Source organism: Saccopteryx bilineata, chromosome 7 (assembly GCF_036850765.1).
Source record: "Saccopteryx bilineata isolate mSacBil1 chromosome 7, mSacBil1_pri_phased_curated, whole genome shotgun sequence".
NCBI classification, from domain to species: Eukaryota; Metazoa; Chordata; class Mammalia; order Chiroptera; family Emballonuridae; genus Saccopteryx; species Saccopteryx bilineata.
Window position 1 is genome coordinate 109,680,550 of NC_089496.1, and position 25,910 is coordinate 109,706,459.

The 25,910-nt window shown below is 51.1% G+C and overlaps 1 protein-coding gene across 4 annotated transcripts in view; it reads right to left on the reverse strand.

Annotated features, from left to right (window-relative positions):
• The window catches only part of C7H10orf90 (chromosome 7 C10orf90 homolog), a 180,221-nt gene that overhangs the window by 36,970 nt on the left and 117,341 nt on the right, over positions 1–25,910 (reverse strand). For 3 of the 4 annotated variants that reach the window (XM_066238920.1, XM_066238922.1, XM_066238924.1), the window contains 2 exons: positions 22,908–22,999; positions 13,867–14,974 (listed from right to left, as the gene is read on the reverse strand). In XM_066238920.1, the coding sequence (XP_066095017.1) occupies positions 13,867–14,974; positions 22,908–22,999 (1,200 nt within the window). The remainder of the gene's footprint in view (positions 1–13,866; positions 14,975–22,907; positions 23,000–25,910) is intronic. The other variant, XM_066238921.1, reaches the window with a different exon arrangement.

Consider the following 25,910-nt stretch of genomic DNA (forward strand, 5'->3'; position numbering starts at 1 on the left):
AGAACCGTTCCACCGTGGACATCAGCTCTAGCCCTTCTCTACTCCAAACACCTTTATAAACTAAGTGGCAAACTTGACCAATTCCGACTTCACATTCTTTCTCTGCACACTTCTTTTTTTCTTTAATTTTTCCATTTATTTGAGAGAAGGAGGGGCGGGGAGAGGGGGAGAGGGGGAGAAGGGGGAGAGGGGGAGAGGGGGAGAGGGAGAGAGGGGGAGAGGGGGAGAGGGGGAGAGGGGGAGAAAGAAAGAAGCCTCAACTTGTTATTTTCCTTAGTTCTTCCACTTAGTTGTGTGCTCTGATTGCTTCCCGTACATGCCCTGACTGAAGGTCGAACCCGTGACCTCTGGCATGCGGGACAATGCTTCAGACTGAGGCACCTGGCCAGGGCCTCCGCAGACTCCCTTAACAGAAGCACAGATGGGTAGAAAACAAGACAAAAGCCAGGTGGACAGGAGAGCGGAGACAGAGCAGCGAGATCAATTACTCTCAGACCGAAACCGTTTACTTCCTAAAGGACTAGTAGTCAGCACAACGGCCTTTCCATGGGTTTGAAGTTACACATTTTCCAGTCCTGACACAACCACCGGTCTCGCCGTGTGAGGGCAATTTTCAGGAAGGAAGCAGGGAACCGGCTTGACAGGCCGCACTGACCAGACAGCAGACCCTGGCGTATCACGAGGGAAAACAAGATGGCTCAGATTCCGTCTGAGATTTGACCAGGGAGGGGGGGAGGGGAGCGCAGGGGGGGGGGGGGAGACCTGGGGGTGCATTTCCTTGCAGGAAAAAAAAATAATAACCCTCATTTCAAAGGGAAGTTTCTCTGCTGGAAAGGGGGTCCAGGGACAAGTTTGGTTTCTGGCAACCCTTCTTTCGAAGGGTTCCAGCGACCCGTGATGCAAGGGACTCTTGGCTGAAGAGCACGCAGCCCTCGCCGATTGATTCACAGCATTTCACAATTACCGTCTGGAAGACATTGCTGGCGGGAGCGACACAGTGCGAGGCAGTTACAGCCTGTGGTCTGTATCCCGTCGAGGCTGTTATTAAATAAATCTTCTAAGAAAAGCAAGGCCGTTGTTCACTTAGGCCGGTAGGCATGTGGCCGGCAGGTGCCCCAGAGGCAGGGACAGCTGGGAGTCACATGACATCCAGCTAGGCAGTCTCTGGGGTCAAGCAGGTGGGGGTCAGGGGCAGGACGCCACGGTGCCCTCGGCCTTCTGGTCTCTGCTCCTCTTGCATCTTCTCCTCTATTTTCTTTTGGTGGAGGGACTAATTCAACTCAGCTGCAGAGACTGTAGCTCGTGTGTGCTTTGCTGTTGCATAATGTAATGAACGCTTCACATCCAATTACATCATGGTAGAAACCCTCTCCCAGGCCTTCCTGCGCCGGCCCCAGGCTCAGGGCCCGAGGGCCTGCACCCCCGATCAGCGCTCGGGGGAGTGAAGCAGGAAGCTCGTTTACAATCAGGGAGCTGCACCCGAAAGATCAGGGAGAGCCAGCCCAGTCCAGGCTGTCTGCGAACACATGCTTTTGGCTGGTGGGCTGACATCCCCCGTGTATTTTTACAAGAAAATCCTAAGGAAATAGGAGCACCTCGTCCAAATAAGATTGTGGCATTCGGTCCACAGACGCAGCTCCTGTACCAGCTGGATGCAGGCACTGCCCCTGCCCTCCTGGCAGTGCCCGAGCGTGTCACAATGGCCCAGAGTGTGACCTGAAGCCTTTGGCCCTGAACTGCTTTTCCACTGACATTTCCTGTCTGCAACTCTTCAAGCCCCCAGGGACCCAAGGACGACACGTCCCATTGGTCACTCTAAGACTTCCTGCACTTCGGTACCCGCTCTGTGAAGCTTCCGCTCCTGCCAGGCCCTTTGCCATCTGGCTAATGCCACTTTCTCCCTGAGATATTACCAATACCCCCCCACCCCAGAAACCAGCCCCCCCTTGCTTTGTGGGCCCAGCACTGGTTCCGAGGCTCCCCCAGGACTGATGCGGACTCATTGTGAGGTCCTCTCTTTCTCCCTGGCCGATGCGCATCCTGGGTCATAGAACATCATCTTTCCCTTCACTGTCCCACCAAGAACCAGAGTGATTCCAAAAGAAAAAAGAAAACTAAAAAGAATGACCCTGAATGAAAAACATGTTCATTAAAATTGAAAACAGGTTCATTGAATGTAGCTGAAAATAGAATTAGTGAAGTAGAGAACATAAACCTAATAAAAGTTTACTGGCTGCATCCCAGTCACTGGAAATACCGGGAAGGAGGACGGTATAACCAGACGGTCTAAGACGCACCTGCGGAACTCCGGTCTTGAACCGCGTGGACCACGGCAGTCCTGTGAGATTTTAATTAATAATAGTGACATTAAAAGAACAAGCCGTTACCCTTACTGCCAGGTCTGGGTGCTTTGAACAGATGAGGCTCAGCACGCCATATACCTACTCTGTGCCCACCGTGGCACCCTCATGGCTCAGGCCCCGAGTCGGCAAGGGGGTGAGGGGAGGAGGGGGCTGGGAGCCCACTGCCTACGCACCCACACTCGCCCCTGCACACACACATGCGCCTGTGGACACGCATACGCTCAAGCCTACAAACTCACTCCCCTCCTCCCCTCAGTTTCTCTTTGTCTCTCTTCCCTCCCAGTTGTTCCCCCTCCCTTCCTCTCTCCCTCCTCTGCTTCTCTCATTATTTCCTGACTCACACTTGACCTCTCTGGCTCGCTTCTGACCCCTGCTCTCCCTTCCTCCTTTCCCTCAGTACCTCCCCCCATAGCCCTGCTCCTGCCTCCTCACGCACACATGCACACGCACACGCGCGTGCGCGCACACACACACGCGCACACACACACACATAGCTTTACTTTGATGCCACATTTTCACTGAAACTTTTCTACACTTAGATACACAAACACCTTGTGGTACAGTCGCCCATAGCAAGTGCCGTCCGCTTGCAGCCTCGGAAGTGGCACTGTGCCACACGGCCTGGGCGTGTAGAGGACTCTACCTGGGCGTGTAGAGGACTCTACCATCCGCGGGTGTGCCAGTGCCTGGTAGGACATTCGCAGAACAGTCACCTAAGGATGTCGTCCCTCAGAGCACACCCCTGTCACCGGGCGGAACACGAACATCGTCGTCAGAACAGAAAGGAGATCACCGAGCACATGAAGGAAAAGACATAAAGAAATGGTTGCTAAATTTCCAGAACGAATGAAACAAGGGCCGTGAGATTCAGGAAGCGCAGCAGATCACGACAATAACAAAGACAAATTTTTTTTTTTTTTTTCATTTTTCTGAAGCTGGAAACAGGGAGAGACAGTCAGACAGACTCCCGCATGCACCCGACTGGGATCGACCTGGCATGCCCACCAGGGGCGACGCTCTGCCCACCAGGGGGCGATGCTCTGCCCACCAGGGGGCGATGCTCTGCCCATTCTGGGCGTCGCCATATTGCGACCAGAGCCACTCTAGCGCCTGGGGCAGAGGCCACAGAGCCATCCCCAGCGCCCGGGCCATCTTTGCTCCAATGGAGCCTTGGCTGCGGGAGGGGAAGAGAGAGAGAGGGAAAGCACGGCGGAGGGGTGGAGAAGCAAATGGGCGCTTCTCCTGTGTGCCCTGGCCGGGAATCGAACCCGGGTCCTCCGCACGCTAGGCCGACGCTCTACCGCTGAGCCAACCGGCCAGGGCACAAAGACAAAATTTAAATCTAGAAACGAAGGGATGAAGCGTAACCCCGGGCACGAAGAGAAGGAGAGGAGAGGAGAGGAGAGGAGAGGAGAGGAGAGGAGAGGAGAGGAGAGGAGAGGAGAGGAGAGGAGAGGAGAGGAGAGGAGAGGAGAAGAGAAGAGAAGAGAAGAGAAGAGAAGAGAAGAGAAGAGAAGAGAAGAGAAGAGAAGAGAAGAGAAGAGAAGAGAAGATGGCAGCAACAGCTCAAAGGAAAGGGACGGAGCAATGACAATCGGACTCACAGCTGCCGGCTCCGGAGCAGCGGCAGAAGCCCAAGGCGTGGGGATAATAACCTTCTCACAGGGAGGAGAGCAAATAACTAAACGTAGCTTCGTATACTTTGCAAGGTTTTCTTTCAAGAACATGGTGAAATAAAGATGTTTTTAGAATTCCTATCTTCTTCCATCAAAACAAACAATTCCATTAAAAAACAGGCAAAGGACCTGAATAAACCCTTCTTCAAAGAGAACATACAGATGGCCCATAGACATGGAAAGATGCTCAACGTCACTGATCAGCACAGAAATGCAAATTAAAACCTCAGGTGGAAGAGCATGTGGGGGGGGGAGAAATGGTGATGTATGGAGACTTGACTGGGGGGGTGACCACACAATATGGTGCAGAAATGTGCTGTAGAATTGGGCACCTGAAAGCTGTGTAATTATGGTAACTAGTGTCACCCCAATAAATTCAATAAAAAAAAAGAAAATGACATACCAACATTCCTTAGTAACACCATAAAAAAATAAATCCTCAAAATATTAGCAAATGAAATCATCATTATGTTTATTTTTTAAAGCATAATGCTTCATGACTAACTAAAGTTTAATCGAGAGATACATAGTTAATTTACATATGAGAAAAACCAACGTTGTTCCCTATTTACCGAATAAAGGAGAAAAATCCTATTATTATCCCAATAGGTACATAAAATGTATGTCAGTCTTCAGCCTCCATGCATAATAAAAGCTTTCATCAAATCAGGGTTAGGAACAATGAAGTAACCAGAATAAAAATGGGCAAAGGATTTGAATAGACATTTCTCCAAAGAAGACATACAAATAACCAATAAGCACCTAAAATGATGAAGCTCATCATCATTAAGGGACTCATTAGGGACATGCACCTCAATAGCACAATGAGACACCCCTACATGCCCACTGAGATGGCTAGTATCAGAAAATCGGAAAATAACGAGTGTGAATAAGGATGTGGAGAAATTGGCAAACTTGTACATTGCCAGTGAGAATGAAAAATCGGACAACTGCCCTGGAAAATGGGGTAGTAGGTGCCCAGAGAGTCAAGCATAGAATTGCAATAGAACCCAGCAATCCTACATCTGGGAATATGCCCAAGGAATTAACAGCAGAGACTTAGACAAGTATTTGTATACCTATGTTCATAGCAGCATAATTTACACCAGCCAAGAAGCAGAAGCAACCGAAATGTCCTTGGCAGAGGAACAGAGGCGGATTTAACGGCGGGCGCACCTAGCGCATGCCCTGGGCCCCGACTTCTGAAGGGCCCCGCAAAACCCCAACTTGACACATTTTTCTAGTGACACCAAGTTTGGTTTCATATGTGCAATTTTAACATGAATAGTACATAATGTTTTTTATTTATTTAAAAATATGGTTAGCCCTGGCTGGTTGGCTCAGTGGTAGAGCACCAGCCCAGCATGTGGAGGTCCTGGGTTCGATTTTCAGCCAGGGCACACAGGAGAAGCGCCCATCTGCTTCTTCACCCCTCCCCCTCTTCTTTCTCTCTATCTCTCTCTTCCTCTCCCACAGCCAAGGCTCCACTGGAGCAAAGTTGGCCCCGGCACTGAGGATGGCTCTATGGCCTCTGCCTCAGGCACTAGAATGGCTCCAATTGCAGCAGAGCGACGCCCCAGAGGGGCTGAGCATCACCCCTTGGTGGGCATGCTGGGTGATCCCAGTCGGGTGCAGGCGGGAGTCTGTCTGTGTGCCTCCTCCCTCTTTCACTTCAGAAAAATACAAAAAAAAAAATACATGTATTTTTATTTTCCCTGTCTCTCTCTCATTTTTTTAAGGGGCCTAATATTTTCTTCTGCACCCGGGGTCTCAACTGACCTTAATCTGCCCCTGCAGATGAATGGATACACAAGTCCAGGTATGTAGTCCAGGCACACAGTATGATAAAATTTGGCCTTATCGAGGAAGGCATTTCAGACCCAGGCTACAACACAGATGAACCTGGAGGACATTATGTTAAGTGGAAGAAGCCAGTTGCAAAAGAAAAAGAAGATAAATATTGCATGATTGCACCTGTATGAGGTCCCTAGAGGATTCCAGTTCAGAGTGACAGAGATTAGATGGAGGAGGCTTTTTAAAAATAAAATAATCAAAATTTGAAAAGGTCTGATGGCAGTTAGTCTCTCGCTGCCTGACTCCAGCACAGAGCTGCCTCTAAGGCCCACAGGTGCGCTAGCTGTGCCTAGATTAGTCTCCGTCTTTCAAATCCATGGGCAGTAACAGAGTCGTTTTTGTGAGTCACTTAATATGCAAGAGGCATGAAATGTTCTAGAAAAAAAAACAACAATGGCGTGCATGAGGGAAATCCTTGTAGAAACACAACTTTGATACATGCCTGGCATTTTCAACCAGTAGAGAGATATTATCTCCTTAACCGTTGGCAGACCACCGGTAAACCATTTAGGCAAACTAGGTCTCAACTTGACACGCTCTGAGGAAATCTAGCCAGAGGGATTACCGATCAAGAGAACTGAGGCAGAGAGGAACAAGTAAACCAGGGAGGGCCATTCTAAACCCGTCAGAAAACAAAGGGGAAAGGATGAAGAAGGTAAGAATACCACCCGAACGTCAGAAATGACCATAAACTGACATGCTGACAAGAGGCACCGGTCTGTGTTAGAACAGACAAAGAACATTAGTGGAAAAGCTGGTGAAATCTGAGTCAAACCTGCGGTTTAGCGTGATGGTACCAGTCACTGATCTCTTAGTTCAGATCAGTGAATCTCCACCATGGGTGGTCCCCCCCCCCCCCCAGGGAACGTGTAGCATAAGAATTGTTTTGAGGACAAGGCAATTGAGAAGAAAAAGATACCAGGATAACCTCTCTGCCCTCCTTCTATTTGCCCTGAAAGCAGGACTTAGCTTTTACAAAGGTGTCCTCCCTCCGTCCTCTATAAGGAAGGACAGAAGCTCATCACCAGACACCGCATTAGACCCCATCAGCCTGGGGATGGCACAATCAACGTCAAGTTGACTCGCTTCTGTCTACCAGCCGTCTCTTCTCATAGACTCACCTTCTCACTCTGCCCACCTCAGTGTGTGCAGCCCTGCTCTCCTCTGCCCGTCTTTACTCCACAGAATCGTCCTGTGTTGAAAACGCCATAGAAGCCTCCAGTCTGAGTTACTCATATTTGGTTTTTCTCTTGTGAAATGTCCTTTGAGATAGGAACCCCAGAGAGAACTTAGGTGGAAGGAACATTATTTCCTGTCCCCAGTGTCCTCAGAAACAGGGGCTCTTAAGCAGGGAGGCATCGACTCAGATTCCAGCAAAGGACCCAGCACAGACGTTTAGAAAAGGCATCCCCTGCTTCGGAACACCTTTTCACACTCTCTGATAACACATAAGTTCACTAGAGTGCCTTTGCGAGCTCTGGTCCTCCGCCCTCAGCGACGCCTTCATGGGGCCAAGACCCAACCCGGGAAGTGAACAACCCCAGGGCAGCAACGTGAACAAGATTTCTGCCTTTACTTGCTGCTCAACATAGTCCAAAATGAGTCTGTGGCTGGCCCAACCATCTTGACCCCCCCCTTATTCTCCAATGTTAAGTCAGTAACACTGAAAATAAAATTACATATCTTAGGAAGTGCTGAGCTTCTCTGTGCTAATTTGGAAAATAGCAAATAAATAATAAATAAAGCAAAAGGAATGAAACACGTCGGCTGTTTCTCCAATTTCTTTTCCTTCTCTCCAGGGTCAGCTGTATCTGAAACACGTTTCCTTACAGAATCCACCATTCTAGGATCACTTCCGCTTTCCAAAATCATGTCTAAATTGATCACCTGCTGAGGGCGCAGGTGAAAATGAAGACGGACGGTAATTACAAGGCGCTGAGTTCCCAGGACACACCGCCAGGCTCGGAGCTCCCTGGTACATTACCCCACAGGGAACGTGGGATCTGAACTGAAACCGCAGTAGGTCCCCTCCACAGACCCGTGGTGCCTCTGCTCGGTCACCCCGATTATCCTTGTTCTCATTCACGGGTTGCTCTGATCTCCACCCGACACACCCGTCCCTCATCCCATCAGCCCACGACAGCGACTTGAGTCCATTTCCCTTACTCTACATGGCACACCTGGGCCAGCGGCTGCTTCCTAAACAATTGTGGGGACACGTGCCATTCATGCCAGGCAGGGTGCTGCTTATTCAGAAAGAAGGACCAAAGCCTTTTTCTCCATGGAGACAGCAGGGGGCGCTGACACCAGCGGCCTCCAGAGACCAGTCAGAGACTCTGGGAATCAGCTGAACATTGTGTTCAAGACTGGGGGGGGGGGGGGGCACACCCTCGTGCAGCTTTACCAAGAGCTAAATTAATAAAAATCTCCAAAATAGCTTTGTAACATTGGTCATACATTTTCTGGAGGATTTTTTTGGGGGGTGGGGAGGATTGGGGGAAGGGCTTAAATTTGACCCTCTCTAAAAGACAATAGAATTCTTCTATGACAATAGTTGATTGTTCTGAGTTCTCAGAGAAAAACAACATTTTGAGAGTTTTCCTCCCTCAGGTTTAACACCAGTGGTGACGCCAGGACGTTGGCACTTTGCTGCTTTTCACAAGCCACCTCCGGACAGGGAACGTCACATGGCTCCCCACTCTCTCCTGGCCAGAGGGGTGTTGAATACGGCCACGGGAAGAGGGGGCCTGATCAAGTATAGGCAGCAAGTTTTTAAGTGATCCTGATACCAGGGAAGCTCTGTTGGGTCATCAGAATGACCTGTCCTCCACCTAGCGCCCAGGTCCTGAGCGTACGCTCTGTGGCTCACAGCTGGGCATGGAGAGGTCGACGCCAATGGATCAGACTCAGATCCTGAGCTCAGCAACAGTGCTGTCTAGAAGAAGAAAATGACCCCGAGGACATAGCAAACGCATCACGTTAAAAGGCCACACAATTCCTGGAAGTCGATACCAGAGAGATGAGGCTGGGAGGGGTTGTGGGGGCTCAGTCCCAGAGGGGTGGGCAGCGGTGATTTCTGAGCAGGGTGGTCCCCATCCACAGGGGCTGCAAGGAGGTTTGGGCACAGTGCGGGCCAGCAGTTCTCAACCAAGAGTGATTCTGTCATTCTTCTCCCACCCCTGCCTTTCACCCAGATCCCTATCCCCATCCAGATGATGTCTGGAGACATCTGAGTTTCTCACCACTGGGAGGCAGGGCTATTAGCATCTAGTAGTGGGTCGGGGCTAGGGATGCTCTTCAACAGCCTACAACACTCAGCACCGAATTACCTGGCCCCGAATGTTGATACTACTGAGGTCTAGAAGGAGGAAGGCAACAAGGTGGTAGGGGACCACCACTGAGTCTGCTACAGCCAAGGTCAAGCTGAGAAACAGGAATCCTAAACCAAAGTGTACCCCCTGTACTAGCGAGCGCAGTGATCCCAGCTCAAACACAACAACGCCATATTTTTCAGCCAGAAATTGGTAGAGATTTGCAAATTGAAACCTCACCTTGGCCAAGTGCATTTAGAAAGGGTCTTCGCCTAGGTTTCTCCTGTAGTCTAATTTGACATTGTGTGTCAAGAACCTTAAAAAAGGTGAATATGCTCTGATCTAAACATCCCATGTCAAGGATCTTTGTTATTCTCAAAAGGAAGTAACGCAGCATACAGAAAAGTCCTTTACTCCAAGTCTTCACATTACCAACATTCCAAAAAGTGCAGAATGAGTAAGGACTTTAAGGAACAATGACGAAGGGAAGTTAAACTTTGATCTACACATAAGGCACATCACCTGGTAGTCGATAAATGTCATTTTTGTAGAGTATTGTGAATACTGGGAAATCTTTATGATACAGTGCTAAGTGGCAGAGACCTGGAGGGAAATGACATCGATGGCAGGATCTCAACTATTTAAGAGAAAGCAACTGACACGCACAGAAAGAGAATAGAAGAAAATTCACTAAATGGTTAATAGCAACGATTATTTCAAGGTACTGAGGATTTTTTTTATTGTTCTCAGTTGCCTATACTGTATTCACTTGATAGTCACAAGAGACACCGACTCAGGCATGGAAATGTCATGAAAATAATAAAGGCTCGAATGAGGACAACCGCTGGTGACCCTGAAGGAAGAGAGATGGCTCTATGAGATGTTCGACCTGGCCGGTGACTTGATGTGGCCACAAGGGAGGGGGAATCAAGCATTCAGCGATGACTCCAACTTCTGAGTCTGAGGTCCTAGAGGTGAGGGGACTGTTACCAAGAGCAGGAGCAAATTGGAGCAGAGAGGTGACACCGGTGGCATCTCTGGGATATGCCATCAGGAGGCTATGGGGACACAGCCAGACTCATGACTGTCACTGAGAAGGACGCAGCAGGAGCCAGATGCACAGGACTGTCCTCAGCTCTGGCACTGGATGGCCATGTGGACTTGGGCAAATCATTTCATCTTCAAGACTCATTTGTCTTGCCCACAAAACCGGGGTCATGCTACTCTCCTTACAGGAGGGTTTGAATGGTTCAAAGTAATGGATACAATGGATGGAGGCCAGGGTTTGGTACCTAGGATTTCGCCGTATATGTCATGGTTATTGACAGGATGACAATGATGATGACGATGACAGTGGTGATAGCGATGATGTCATCCTTCCTCATGACAGGTGCAGAGGTTTGTACAATGCCTATGTAGCAGGCACTAGCAGGATGCTTACTTACTGACAGCAAAGAGGTGAGGAATAAACACACAGGGACTGAGGAAATAAGCAAAGACGGAGCCAACCCCTAAGCCCCTAAGAGAACAGGCACCCTGTGCCCGTTAGAATGCTTCATCCCGGTAGACACGGCCTCTCTGTACTCCACAGAATCTTCCTAACTATCCCCTTGTCCTTCATCTTCATCATCTTTCCGGGTGCCTGTCCTGGAGGCTCATTTTGTAGGACTTTCTGTCTGATGATCTAAGGACCAGAACTATATATAATATAACCGCCTCACTTCCTGGGGAGGCACTCACAGGCTGCCCCCACCTTGCAGCTGAATGTCAGCGCGTCGGCTAGATTCTCTTCCCTGCAGCGGAAGAGAATCCAGTTCGTTAAATGTGAAGCATAAAGACCACGGATGAATAGCACGTGTCGTCGCCGCGGGGAGGCAGGCTGTCAAGGACGTCTCGGACCAAGACTCCCGTTTCCGACAGGGAGACACGAGCAGTCCCTCGGAGCTCTAACGAGCATCGCCACACTCGGAAAGCACCTGCCTTATGGCTGCAGAGTTTTGTCAGGACTGAAGGTCAGCGGGCTCAGCCTTGAAAGCTACACACCCTCTGCAGATTACGCTAGGACAGATGGCGGTGGTTAGAGTGCCTGAGTCATGCATATGAATTTCAGGTAAGAATTTTACAGCGTGGACAAGAAGTGCTTTCTGGTCACCTGGGAAGAAATGCATCACATTGCAAATTAGTTTCTGAGGGAGAGAGCACAAAACTACAGGGATGTATCTGTATGTATGCATGCATGCGTGTGTGTCTGTGTGTGCATGTGTGCGTGTGTGTGCGTGTATACACGCATTCATCCATTTGTACACACAGGGTGGGGCCAAAGTAGGTTTACAGTTGTGAGCTCGTGAAACAGTTTATTCTTGTATCATTATTTATTATTGTGTAATTTTCCAGATAAACAGCTGTAAACCTCCTTTGGCCCCACCCTGTATTTGAGGCAAGTGCCCCAAATGGTGAGCCCAAAGTTCTGCGCCTTTGAACTTCAGGACTAAGGGACCCAGAGTCGCACGGAACCTCTTCCTCTCATGAATTTCACGTCTGGCAAATAGAGCAGAAATTTCTTCAAGCTGGAGGGGACCTTCAGTCATGAGGCTTGTCCACGATCATTGCGCAAGAAAATAATAGATCGACTCTAGAAAAGGTGGTCTGGCCTCTGTGAACACCTCTCCCCTCTCCCCAAATGATGAGACAAGGCCACGGGATTAGGGCCACTGAAATGCTCCAGGTGTGAACCTTTGGGATAGAGCACTATTCTGAAGAAAGCCAGCCAGAGAGGAGAATGAACTCAGATTCTACCCCTTAGAAAGTCATTGACAGGAGCCATCTGTGCCAGGTCACAACCATAAACGTTCTCTGCACCACGGCCAGAAATACGCTGGGGACTTCCTCTGCTCACCCACCTCTTCGTGGGGACAGATGTGTGAGAGCCACCTGTAGTGATTTTTAAACCTTCTTTGGTGAACCTACCGCATGTCCGAATTAAGATTTCACAGCGTGAGACATAAAGACAAAGGAGGTGCTTCAACAGGGAGCTTAGGACAACAGGAGCCATTGTACCTCTGGAACCTTCATCAGCAAGGAAGAGGCTGCAGCGGGCTCCAGCAATTTCTTAACAGACTTGCGTGAGGCCCATCCGGCAACTGTGACGGGGCTTCTGTTCCTGTGCCCGTGCCACGTCTGCAGGACCCCGGGCAGGCCGACGGGGCTCATCTATCTGAGAGCTGTGTCCACCTGCCTTGAAGGTCTCTGAGCCGTCTGTCTACATGCGCCTGCTAAATCAATTACACCGTCTCCTATGTCTACACGCAGTACAGCTTTAACACGGTTTACGGTCCCTCTTAGTAATTAATAAAGCTTTAATGGACGGAAATCACACCGTAAAGCTGTTATACATATGCCGCATTTTCAGTTTTATTACTATTGTCTTTAAATATTTTCCCCAAGTGGAAAGTCACTAGTTCATAAACCAGAGTCTCTTGCAGACAGTAAAACAGAAAACCGGAAGTGTGTGTGTGTGTGTGTGTGTGAGAGAGAGAGAGAGAGAGAGAGAGAGAGAGAGAGAGAGAGGAAGAGCCCCTCTGGGACCTGCTTTCCCTGCCTGAGCTCCCAGAGAGGTGTGGCCAGGTGCCCAGCCGACCTTGGGAGTCCTGCCGGACCCTGGCCATGCGGAACCAGCCACAGATCCTGGCAGGCCACGCTGCCCCGGAAACACAAGCAAGGAGACAGAAAACTTCTGCTGTTTGGCATGGAGAGGTCCCAAATTTGCTTTATTTTGAAAATGTCCTATAATTACTGCACACACACACACACAACTATTATGGAGCCAACTCATAAATATCAACTATCTGATTGCACAGTAGAAAGGGCAGCAGTCTGGGCACCTCCAGATATACCAACGTCAGGACCAGGGAGACAAAACCTCTGGGTATGGACGGCACCCTGTTCTTCTTGCCCCGTTTTGGAGTGTGTACAGGTCTAAACCAACTTGATTTGGGGGCTGTAGTTTCCTGCTCAGCACAAGTGGCCGGAAGTACTGCTGGAAACAAACCTTGGGAGGGAAAGTCTGTCGGAATCCACAGAAACACCGCCTAGAAAAACGTATCCAGTGTAGACTCTACCAGAGAGCCACCAAGGCCAGCTTGGCCCAACCAGGCAGTGGCGCAGTGGATAGAGTGTCGACCTGGGATGCGGAGGATCCAGGTTCGAAAACCCGAGGTTGCCGGCGTGAGCTTGGGCTCATCTGGCTTGAGTGTGGGGTTGCCGGCTTGAGCCCAAAGGTCACTGGCTTGAACCCAAGGTCGCTGGCTTGAGCAAGGGGTCACTTGCTCTGCTGTAGCCCCCTGGTCAAGGCATATATGAGAAAGCAATCAGTGAACAACTAAGGTGCCACAATGAAGAGTTGATACTTCTCACCTCCCTCCCTTCCTATCTGTTTGTCCCTCTTCCTCTCTCAAAATAAACAAACAAACAAAAAACAACAACAAAACCCACAAAGCCAACGTGGCATGAAGCCAATAAGGCAACTCTACCGAGCTGCTCCTTAGAGTGAGTTACCGGGAAGAAACGCACTGCCCACCGTGACTGGGCATCGCACCGAGCACCTGACTGCGGGGAGGGGTCTGTGCTGAGCGGCCCGCACCCTGGAGATGGGGCGTCACTCACCTGCCCTGTAACTCCAGCCAGGAATGTGAATGGACAGCTGGTTGGCGTGGACGCTGGCGTGACAAGGAGCCACACGATCCTCCTTCCCTTTCCTCACGGTGACCTGCTGAGCTCCCGCCTCTGTGAAATCTGTCGCTTCCAACGGAGAAGAGCCACTCCAAGGACATGCGACGGTCTCCAAGGGTACCGGCCCCAAGGATGGGTGCATGGCCGGGGTCCAGCGCGGGCCCAGGAGGCCACATCCTCCCTCGGTGAGCTGCGGCTTCAGGCCGCTGCCGATTGGCCCTCCGTTGGCTGTGCCATCTGCCCCATCTGGTGTCAATCTGTGTGAACTGCAATTGAGGTTGAGTGACAGGACAGACCTGTGCATTTTAGGGCCGGCCAGTTGAGTCTTCTCAATGGGGACGGAGAGGGACCTGTCTAGGTAGTAGATGGTGTTTGGACACTGCTGAGACAGCCTGAGGTGGACGCAGGAGCTGAACAGCAGCGGGCTCTTTCCTGCCCGGGGGCCGGCGGGAGCGCACCTGTTCTCTCCGTGGTCCGCATTGATAAGCCAGTACCGGTGTCCGTCACACAGCTGCGCGGGGGCCTCGGGGAACCTCAGCCTCATCTCAGAGCTGTTGCTGGAGTCTTCCGAGCAGGTGGCAGGTCCATGGTGCTGACATGGGTCGGTACCACCGGCCAGAGTGGAGGGGTCCCCGAGCAGAGGGTCCCGGGCCCTGCACTTGGTGCATGGCGGGTCCCCCACAGCACCCCACACCAGGGTGCTGGCCGGAGGGCCCACACGCCTGGCCGTGATGGTGATGGACGCAAACCCTTTTTGGGGGTTGCCACATGGCTTCTCCTCTCTGGGAGGCGGCTCAGCCCCGGAACCTCGCTCCCCGACTGGCGTCTGGACCCCTAATTGGCCTGGAAGGAATGTGAAGGTCCTGTCAATGGTGACCCCGCTGCGTTTGGCCAGACACTGCTTCACGGGCCACGTGGGGGGCTGAGGGTCCGCGCACAGCCCAGGTGGGGCCGTCTCATTGTCTGCTGACTTCTTCTCGTTGATCAGCTTGGAAATGACCATGGAGGAAATCATTTTCGTGTTTGGTGATGCCAGCATCCCCTGCAGATGGAAACAGATCATAATAGTTCGAGTGGTCCACAGACCTTCAATCTGCCTTTCAAGGGCCCGGTACCAACGCGTCACCTGAGGCCTTCCCCCGCCCCACGCCCAGCACGGACACTGCCTCTGAGCGTTCCTTCTGGAGGGCAGGGAGGCCAGATCTGGACGTGAGCTCATTATGCATTCTGGAAACACTCCTCTGATTGGGGAGCTGCTTTTCTCTGCTGGGCATCTAGTCTTAGTTTATTTAATGAGACTCATGGGATGGGGATTGGCAAATTTCTGTCATTGCCTCTCCCTGGCCCAGGGGCACCTGATACAACCTCACAGCCTTACAGCCTCACAGGGGAGAAAAGACATGTTTCTGGAGGAGGGCTGGGGCGTGGGGCCCAGGTTTGCACGGAGATGAGCTGGCATTCTGCTGTGAGCAGGTGAGAGTCCGGGAACCCCCTCAGTGGCCTCTGTCCCCAGCTCCCTACGCCAGTTTACCCTGGAATCCAGTCCCTCCCCATGAATGCCATCCCGGGGTCACATTCAAATCCCAGAGAGCAAACCAATGGCCATCGAACGCTCAAGCTTGACAACACACGGCGCAGGCTGACGCAGTGGCCCTGATGATCCCTTTCAGAGTGGGGTGGAGAGAGGGGGCGTTTCCACCAGCGCTCAGGGAGCCTGGCTGCATGTCGATGCTCAGTGGCACCAGCAGGGGTTTCTGTCTCTGTAGCGAGCGTGGGGGCTCCGCTTGCTAACCAGCAGATCCTGAGAGCCCATCGCCGGCGTTTCCAGGGCAGGGAGCTGTGGTTTTAATACAGCCAGCCAGGTTGAGAAAGGAGGGAGACTCTCTTCTGTCCTTGTCCCTGCTGTCTGCACCGTGTGCCCAGGTAAAGCGTTGCAGAATGCGGCACGAGAGCACTCACACGCTCACAGGGTCACGAGCACCCATTTGGATGTCCATTATGCTGGTGCTTAAAATTGGCCCTTGCAGGGACCCACTCCAGAATAACACTGGCAGCTTCGGAATCCCCACAGCCCACAGGCCTCGCTCTAGGAGGCGGAGGGTGCCCTCGGTGCCCAGCATGGAGCAGCAGTCCTCAGGTCACAGCAGCAGTCCCAGCCTCGTAGGTCTAGGGGTGAGACCAAAGCATCTGCCTTTTAACCAACATCCCTGGGTCATGTAGGTGACCCAGGGAGCTCACTTTGAGAAACGCAAACAGAGTCAGGGGGCAGCTGGTGTTTTCAAGGAGGGCCAACGGCCAGCATGCGGGGACAACAAGTTGTCCCCTTTCCCTAAGATACGATGAGAGAGCACAGGACACTTTTCTTTCCTGCAGAGCAGCATTAATAGTCGAGTCCTCACCCAAGGTAGCACTGCTCCCCTGCGGGGCTCTGGACGGGGGACCCTGGGTGTGATCTTAGCACAGAGGCTCAGCCGGCCCTCACTGTCAGACATGGGAAGGTGGTCAGCTTGTCCTTCTTGGTCTCTCCTTTTTCCCTTGTTTTCCATTCCCATCTCTATCACTCACACATGGTCATGTTTTAAAGATAGGTGGGAAGTTGCAAATTTGGAAAGTAACAAGAGCATGGTGAAGAAGATAGGAGAGACATCTTATAATTTACTCTCTTTGGCCTGACCTGTGGTGGCGCAGTGGATAAAGCGTCGACCTGGAAATGCTGAGGTCGCTGGTTCGAAACCCTGGGCTTGCCTGGTCAAGGCACATATGGGAGTTGATGCTTCCAGCTCCTCCCCCCTTCTCTCTCTGTCTCTCTCTCCTCTCTCTCCCTCTCTCTCTCCTCTCTAAAATGAATAAAGATTAAAAAAAAATTTACTCTCTTTTTAAAATAATCAAGCCCTGGCTGGTTGGCTCATTGGTAGAGTGTTGGCCCACATGTGGATGTTCCGGGTTTGATTCCCCATCAAAGCACACAGGAGGAGCATCTACCTGCTTCTCTACCCCTCTTCCTTCTCTCTTTCTCTCTCCTCCTCCTGCAGCCATGGCTCAATTAGTTCAAGTAAGTTTGTCCTGGGTGCTGAAAATGGGTCCATGGCCTTGCCTCAGGTGCTAAAAATAGCTCAGTTGCCAAGCAGCAGAGCAATGGCCCCAAACAGGCAGAGCATCACCTGGTAGGGAGCTTGCTGTGTGGATCCCAGTCAGGGTACATGTGGTAGTCTGTCTCTGCCTCCCCACCTCTCACTTACTAAAAAATAAAAATCAAAACAGCACCAGCTACTTTTTCCCAATGGCCAATGTGAACAGCCGAATTTAGTTCAGGTACTCATTCTTCCCACGCACCTTACAGAGTGAGTCATTACAGCCAGCAGGGACTCCTCTGACAGGGGCGGGTCTTGCAGGAGAAAAACAAATAGCCCTCTTGGAAACTGTAGCTTTGTTTTTATTTTCTAGAGCAAGGTTTCCCAAAAGCAGGGCCAGTGACTACCTGCCTAAGTAATACCTGGAAAGGCTGGTTCTGAAATGTGGAATCCGGACCCCTTCCCTCCCTAGACCAAGGGCAAATCAGGATGCGCGGCAATGAGGCCCAGAGTTAGGCTGTTTAACCAGGTGCAGGGGGCGTTTCGGCACAGCTCAGGCGGAAAGGATGCTGGGCTCGCGCTTGGGCCTCCTGAGGTTCCTCCTGAGCCTGAGGCTCCCAGACTAGCCCCAGGACCCCACAGGAGCCTTGCTTCCCAGTGCTGGACAGCAGGGGGGAAGCAGAATCATTTCCGTGGCATTCCAGGAATGACTCATGCCCTAGTCTCCAACCTCAAGAGGGTACACAGTCTGCCGGCTCAGGATACCAGCCAAGCCTCGGCCTTGGTATGAACAAGGGGGGCACCAGAGACAAGAGGTATGTTTCTAGGAGTATGTGAATGTCACCTCAACCTGGAACAAAAGGACAGAAAGGGACCATAACGCTGGTGTTATCAGCCTGGGCCCACACCTGGGAGGAGACGGAGCCGTCACTGGGAATTCACAGCCCAGGGCGGGGCACCTGGGAGCAGCCTGGGGGGGGGGGTCCCTGCAGGAGAGCTGAAACACCTAGAAAGAAGGCCGGACGCAGAATCAGCAGCCTCCACTGTGCCTGGCAAATGCAACTGTGACCTCGATCCCATCGGAGGTGAGCAGAGGAGGGGAGAGCCAGAATCCCGGCGCGGATGGGAACCTATTTCTGAAGCGGCGGAACTGCTGAGCATGTCAGGGTGCCGCTGTTCCCGGGGGATGAACGGCGATGGGTGCCCAGCTCCAAGGAAAAATCTATCTGCCTTTTCTGCCTCACAGGGAAGTCACGGAGATAAAAAATGGCGATGGGTGTGAAAGTGCGTCTCAAGCCCAAACGCGTCCTGTGGCTGCAGGGTCCGACTCTCCCGGGAGCCAGCAGAAACCAGTGGGTATCTGACACTGAGGCCGACACAGGAATGCAGGGCGTAGTGACACCACATGGATACTATATGCCAGTGGAATTTATAACAAATGCATTGGGGTTGATTTAAATAGTTTCAATGAAAATAACCCTTTACACACCCAACGCACTGAAATTTCAGACGGGACTATGGAAAGGATGGGACCTCTTTAGATCTAAATTCTGTTATTCATAACAGAGAGTCACAGCTGAATTTCCCCTTGATCCACTCATCGGACAAATACTGAGCGTGCACTACGTGCCGGGCTCTGTGCGGAGGGGCTCCCCGCCTTGTGCAGTCTACACACGGGAGCTGACATCAAGCAGGTCATGAGATGGCCAGGACAGGGACTATGAGGTCAAATCCTTCTGTGATTTTCAGGTGTTTAGACTCAGCTTCGACAAAAGCCCCAACCAATCAACTGCCAGAAAAACAAGAGAGGAATCTCTATCCTCTTTGCTCTTTGATATGTACCATAGTCTTGTCTGAAAAGCTCTTTTTACCAAATCCTGTTTTCTCATTGGAGACGTATGAAATAATGAAAGATAAGGTCCAACCTCTCAAAAGTCAGGATCAGTGAGCTAGGGCTGCTACAACAAGGCACCGTCACCTGGGTGGCTTTAGCCACAGAAACTGACCTCTCACAATTCTGGAGGCCAGAAGTCCAAGAGCAAGGTGTGGACAGGGTCCGTTCCTGCTGAGCCTTCTTCTCTTGGCTGGCAGGTGGCCGTCCTCTCCCTGTGTTCACGTGAGCCCTTCCTCTGTGCTTGTCTGTGTCCTCAACTCTTCTTATAAGGACACTAGTCATGATGCACCTCGTTTAGCCCGAATTACCTCTTTAAAGGCCCCATCTCCAAATACAGTCACATTCTGAATTACTGGGGGGTTAGGATATCAACATGTAAATTTAGGGGGACCCAGTTCAGCCCATAACAGACTGTATAACATATCACCTGTGTCCAGGTCTTTTTCTGGGGCTAGGAGACCAAGAGAACGGGGCAAGGGGGCTGTTGGATATCCCTAAGTCAGCCTACTCCTTTTGAAACAGGGCACATTTTCCTTATAAAGCAATCACACCCCTTTTGGTCCATCAAATATCTTCCCCAATCAAGCGATGTCAAGGCGCTGCCCCCTCTGTCCCTGATACGGGGTTCACTGAACATGCCTTGAAAAACAGATATTTTTCTCAAGAACAAAATTAACTGATGCAAGATGTAGTTCGAAAGGAAGATAATAATCTTGTATTTAAAGTAGAAAATGCTCAAGGTCAGAGAGAGGTCGAATAAATGGTTGGTCACGCCATTCTTCGCTGGGAAACCCCCCATTCCTGCCCAGCCTTGCTCACCCGGACACATTCTCTTTCTCAGAAATGCTGCAAGGAGACACCGATTTCTTTCAAATGTGATTTTTCTCGAGCTGGCAATGGTTTTCACTGTTTTCTGCACTTTATCAACCATTTCTAAGTTTATATTTGTGCCTTAAGGTATATGACTAAGAAGCACCATTCCAGAGGTTAGAGCATGGGAGAGATGCCGAGGGGTGTGGGGGGTCAGATAAAGCAGGTCCTGAAACCCCCAGAGCGAAGGTGCTACTCTTTCCGGAGCAATTTATTTCTCTAAGGGATAAGCACCTCATCTAACCTATCGCTTTGAAATCTGAGTTCTTCTCCACCAGACAATTCTCTCCTTCTGCATAGCTGCCCTGCTACGGAACCAACAGCTCAATCTGCCGGACGGGCACTTTGGGCCCCTCCCCCCAGAGGTACCCTGTAGTCACCTCTGTGTTAGCTGCACACGTGCCAGCTCCCACCACGCCCCTGGGTCATCCATCAGCTTCGTGGCATCTCAGCCCAACTTGAAGAACGTTTTCAGACACGTGCGCTCACTCCACTTCGGAGCAATAGGAAAAGGGCTTAGCGACAGACATGAACATGGGAGCTCTCTTCCCGCGCAGTTACTAGACACCAAAGGACTGGATGGATGCGGTCGCGGCGCAAGCCCGTGAAAGGCCGGCGAGAATCGCGATGTTTCTGAAAGGGGATTGGGCGAGGGAACCACAGCCTGCAGGAATGCATCCTCACATCCTGCAGAAGTGACAAAAATAAAAATAAAGTAATAAAAGATTCCAAAGGCTCCCGAGGGCACCGGAATGTGCCTGCGACGGAAGATGATCCGGTCCAGGACAGCGATAAAAAGGGTGTATGCACCAGTCCTGTGTCAGGAAGGGCGTGACAAAACTCAGGGAGATAAATATATCCTGATGTTTCCTTTCTTACCTCTTTCTGCATTTCTCTAAGTGTCTACAGGGAGTTGCCGTGGCTTTTGTTACAAGAACTGAAGCATGTGTTAGAAGAAGAGAACTCCGCTCCGTATTTCATTCCTTTTCCATCATCACTTGACGGAAGCGGGTCCCACTGGGATGTTGTAAAGAAAATGTGATCTCGTGCCGGCCCCGGAGAAGAGGCAGGGCTCGCGGCTGACATAATTGGAGGGGTACTTGGCGTGTTCCCTCACTTGCTGCACACACCCAGGGACAGGCGTCAGCTGCTCAATGTGAGGGGGGGAGTCAGAAAGTCCTACTGCTGATGCGCCCACATTGGATGACCCAGGACGTTCCAAAGCTGCCGTGAAGAAGGCGTGGTTTCTGGGAGTTAGTCAGCTGAGTCACGGATAAAGTATGAGTGAGTGTGAGTGTGTGAATGTGTGTGTGTGTTATGGAGATTCGGTACCTGGCCCCCAAATCTGTATTGTAAATGACCACACACTGATTAATTTGAACATCAACAGGAAAAGGTCAAAATGTTCCTGTCGGAAGTGAAAAGACAGGTAGGAGAGACCTTCCGCTGGTATCTCTCTTAAACGGAGTGGCCATCGACCTGGGCATCAGCCTCCCTGGACGGCTTCCTCGAAACCCACTGTCCTCACTGCCACCCCACCACCAGGGCTCCTGCTCCTGCCGCCAGGGAACACGTGTATTACAGCCGCACGTCTGTACATCTTCAGACCGTGAACTTGGTGCTGTCCGCGTGGAAAGGGCTTTAAATATTGATGACCAAATCTCAGGACCCAGACAGCATCCTTCCTCCATCATGTGGGGTTTCAGGCGTGGGGTCTCAGAGGGAAAATGGTGGGTTTTATTAAATGCAGAGCTAAATCAAAGGATAACACCTAAGACGAGCATTCTGTGAGAAAAGCTGTGTTTTACAGAGACCCTTGCTACTGTAATCCGTTATGGGAGAGTAAGTCGCATAATTCCACTCTCTCTCCGAATCCCAAGGGCTGGCGGCACAGGGTCCGTCTGTGAGACAGCAGGTGCCTTGTACACCCTGCGGCTCCCACACCCCCCTCAGGTGAGAATGTCCGTGTTTTAAGTTCTGTGAAACAAGCCTCCTCGGCACCGGCTTTCTAGAGCAAGAGAAGGACAGACGTTCCGGAGCCAGACAGATCTGCGGCCCGTCCACTACTGAAGGTGTTCGAGCTTTAGTGTTCTCCTCTGCAAAATGGGTACAGTGACCACCTGCCCCTGCCCCCAGGGCTGTGGGGAGGATGGGATGTCGTGGGTCAGATGGAGTTTGGCATGTGGTGCACGAGTACTGTTAACCGCTGCATACAGAGAACTTGGTTTCTAGAATCAAAAAAGTCTCATATTATAAATATGACCTTTTAGCCTGACCAGTGGGTGGTGCCATAGATAGAGTGTTGGCCTAGGACACAGAGTACCCAGGTTCAAAACCCCGAAGTCTCCAGCTTGAGTGCGGGCTCACCAGCTTGAGCGTGGGGTCGCTGGCTTGAGCATGGGATCACAGACATGACCCCATGGTTGCTGACATGAGCCCAAAGGTCACTGGCTTGAAGCCCAAGATCGCTGGCCTGAAGCCCAAGGTTACTGGCTTGAGCTAAGGGTCACTGGTTCACCTCAAGCCCCCCCCCCCATCAAGGCACATATGAGAAAGCAATCAATGAACAATTAAGGTGCTGCAACAAAGAATTGATGCTTCTCATCTCTCTCCCTTGCTGTCTGTCCCTATCTGTCCCTTTCTCTGACTCTCTCTCTCTCTCTGTCTCTCTGGCTAAAAAGAAAAAATGTATATGACCTTTTATTTTCTTCCCAATTTGAGACCACCGACACTTTTTGCAGTTAGAGCACCCTGAACTAGCTGTTCAAGTTCAAATTACCACTTCTCCACCTGCAAAATGCTACAGCACCCTTCTCTGTCTCCTGCGGATCAATTTCGGCTGAAGACTGAGATGCCATCAGTAATGCCCTCCTGTGACACAGCAAGTTTGCAAACTGCCAGGGAAGACTCTAATGGGACCACGGAACCCACGTGTTACACACCGGAATCTCGCAGATCTCAGCCACAGTGGGGAGGGCTCCTGCCACGTTAACTTGTTTTTTTTTTTTTTTTTTTTTTTTTTTTTTTTTTTTTGCGAAGCATAATAAATTGCGAATACATCCTGAGGAGGAGGCCAGTGATCACCTTTCATAGTTGGCTGCGTTTTGCTGACTAGCCTAGACGTTAGAAACATATATTACCTCAGTGCAGTCAGATTTCTTCTCTGTAACATCAGACTCGAGATTTTCAAGTGCAATTGGATCCTGTGTGCCGTACTGGTGGTCCCGTAATCCTATGCAAAAGGAGATAACATTGCTACTTTTTAGCATAGGAAAAAAAGATACAGTGGAGACTATCACTTTACAATAAAATGTAACAGTCACCTCCTCAGGTAAAGCCCTGTTTCCTTGGCACTGCTGTTCACAGCCCTAGACTTGGTAATAATTAAACGGGTCCTGCCTTCTCACATTCAGCCGTGTCCTGGGTTTGCACCCTGGAGAGGAGAGGATCACCCCTCTGGACCTCCCCACCCCGCCAGGCGTCAGAGACTGAAATGCAAGACCAGCTCCCATCCGGCCTCCAAAGGCAACCATTCTCCAAGGAGCGGCGAGCGACTCGGACACAAATATTAGAAACACTTTGAAATATCTGAGGACGCTTTTATGAGAATACTGTAATAAGGGAAATGAGACACAGTGGACAGCCCTCCACATAAACGTGGGACCCGGTGAGGCACAGAATGTCTTCAGGGTCCAGTCCAAGTGCCCAGCAAGTGGACCAAGAACTGGAGGACCCAGGTTATAGTCCAGACCTCGCCATTGGCTAGCCTGATAACCGTGGACAAGTCTACAGAACCCTCTAGAATCTGTCCATTCACATGCCTGCCCTGCGCGTCCCACCGAGCGCGGGACAGAAGTAAACACGCACTTCCATGCGGCCAGGCCGTATCGTGACCTCCGCCTTGGTGTCCTGTTCCTAACTCAGGGACATAAATCAAACTCTCTATAGAGAGTCTGTGTGGCTCCATCTCCCAGCCCAGGGTAACAATTTTGCCTCTACAATCAAATAGTCTGGGAGAAATGCTTTTTCAAAAGCCTGCAAAGAAGTGTTCCCCAACTGTCAGAGCTGGTGACAGACGACAAAGCAGGCATTGATCAAAAGGTTGTTTTTGTTTGTTTGTTTTTAAGATATCTTTTAAAGATTTTTATAGGGAGAACATTCTACAGTATTTTCAAAGTTTGGCAGCTTTGCATAGAGGTTAGGACATGGCTCGAGGGAGATTCAAGGGCCACTACTGACCCATCCAAAGCCTGCTGATGTCTCATCTAGTTCATGGCTGATGACGGAGCCCCCTTAGCTCGACCCCAGCCAGGTGGCTGTGCCTCCACTGACACCTGCTTCCGAGAGACAGAGACAGTCTTCCAAGATGCTGTGTGCAGATCCCTCCCCGCGCAACGCTAGCGGGAGACCTGGAAGACCACGCGGTCGCCGTGCAGAGCCGGTGTGCGATGGGGATGGACAACGGAGCTGGAGTCAGCGCAGGCTCTGGGGATCCGCCGGACCTGGGTCTGCACCCCAGCTCGGCCCCACACTCACCTGAGGATGAGTCCTCATCCTCTCTGAGCTTCTTCATTCACAAAATGCAGATACCACCTCCTGCCCACCCCAGCCTGCCCACTGGGACCTGGGGTGCGATGTGGGCGGGGTTAATGCTTGATAAACGGTGCCGGTGATGACTGTTGATGAGCAGGATGGTGGCAGCTCCCCACCCCACGCTACCCAAGGTGGTCACTGCCACCACACCATCACTGGTCACTGGAATCAGACTTCCATGTCCCAGGGTCTCCAGCTATGTGTGACGTTGGGCAAGTCACTCTGGCTGTGAAATGGAGATAAAGACAGTGTCCACCTCCCAGCGCTCCTGAGAAAGATAACAGCACCTCAGTAGCCTTTACGTAGCACAGCGCCCGGAGCATGACAACGTGCAGTGAACGTGAGCTCCCAGGAAGCAGCATCCTTTCTGGGGAGAAGGGGACTGCTGTGACCAGCCGGTAAGGGCTGTGTGTGAGCATCCTGCAGTGGCTGTGACAAATGACCACGCACTCAGCGGTTTAAACAACACAAACGCATTATCTTATGGTTCTGGAGGTTGGGAGCCCAACATGACTCCCACCAGGCTAACACCAAGGTGTGGACAGGGCTGCTCCTTCCAGAGCCTCTGGGGCAGGGTCCATTTCTTTGCCTTGTCCAGCTTCCACGGGTGCCTGTGTTTCCTGGCTTGTGGTCCCACGTCACTCCTGCCTCTGCTGCCATCAACACACCTCCTCCTCTCTCCGACCCTCTTGTCTCTCCTCTGATAAAGACCCCTGTGATGACATTGAACCCGCCGGATAATCTAGGACCATCACCTCCCCATCTCGAGGTTCCCAATCCCATTGGCAAAGTCCCTCCTGCCACGGAGGCTACGTGTCCGCACATTCTGGGGATTAGCACGTGGACATCTTTCAGGGGACCATCACTGCACCCATCACATACTAGCTGGGGAGACACGTAGAGGCACTGGATGAAATGTACAGGTTTTAAAGTGACGAACCGAAAGTTTATGCAGCAACATGACAAAGGACTAATAATATGACGCTTATTGAAAGATAAGGAATCAAAAACTCATGAGCCACAATTGCAATGTTAAACAAATTTTTTTTTAATGCCTGAGGGAATTCACAGAATTAGTCAAGGCGTGGCTTATGAGTCATAAATCTATTCTCTAGTGAAACTGAGGAGCGACTAAAGCCACATGCGATGGTGCCTGATATAGTAATGTCCCCAAAAGACACCAGGAGGTGGAGTCTCAGAGTGGTCAGGAACAGAGACATTGACGGAAGAAAGACTCTGATTCAAGCCTGTCTCTGCCGCTGACCACTTGGGCAATTTAAGTAATTTGGGTAAGTTACTTAAACTGTCAGTCTTACTTCCCCGTGTGTCAGAGGTGACATAAGTCCCATCCCCTAGGGTGGTTACACGGAATGAAGAGATGACAGAGACCAGGAATCGGCTGGGGTGGGTCAGTTTCCCGGCGGGAAGGGAGTTCATGTCTCCAATGCAGAAAACAGCAGAAACCAGGACACGGGGCCTTGGTTTCCGGAAGAGATCCTAAGGCAAGGACAGGAGGCAGCCCGCCTGGCCAGGGGAAGCCGGTCTGTCCC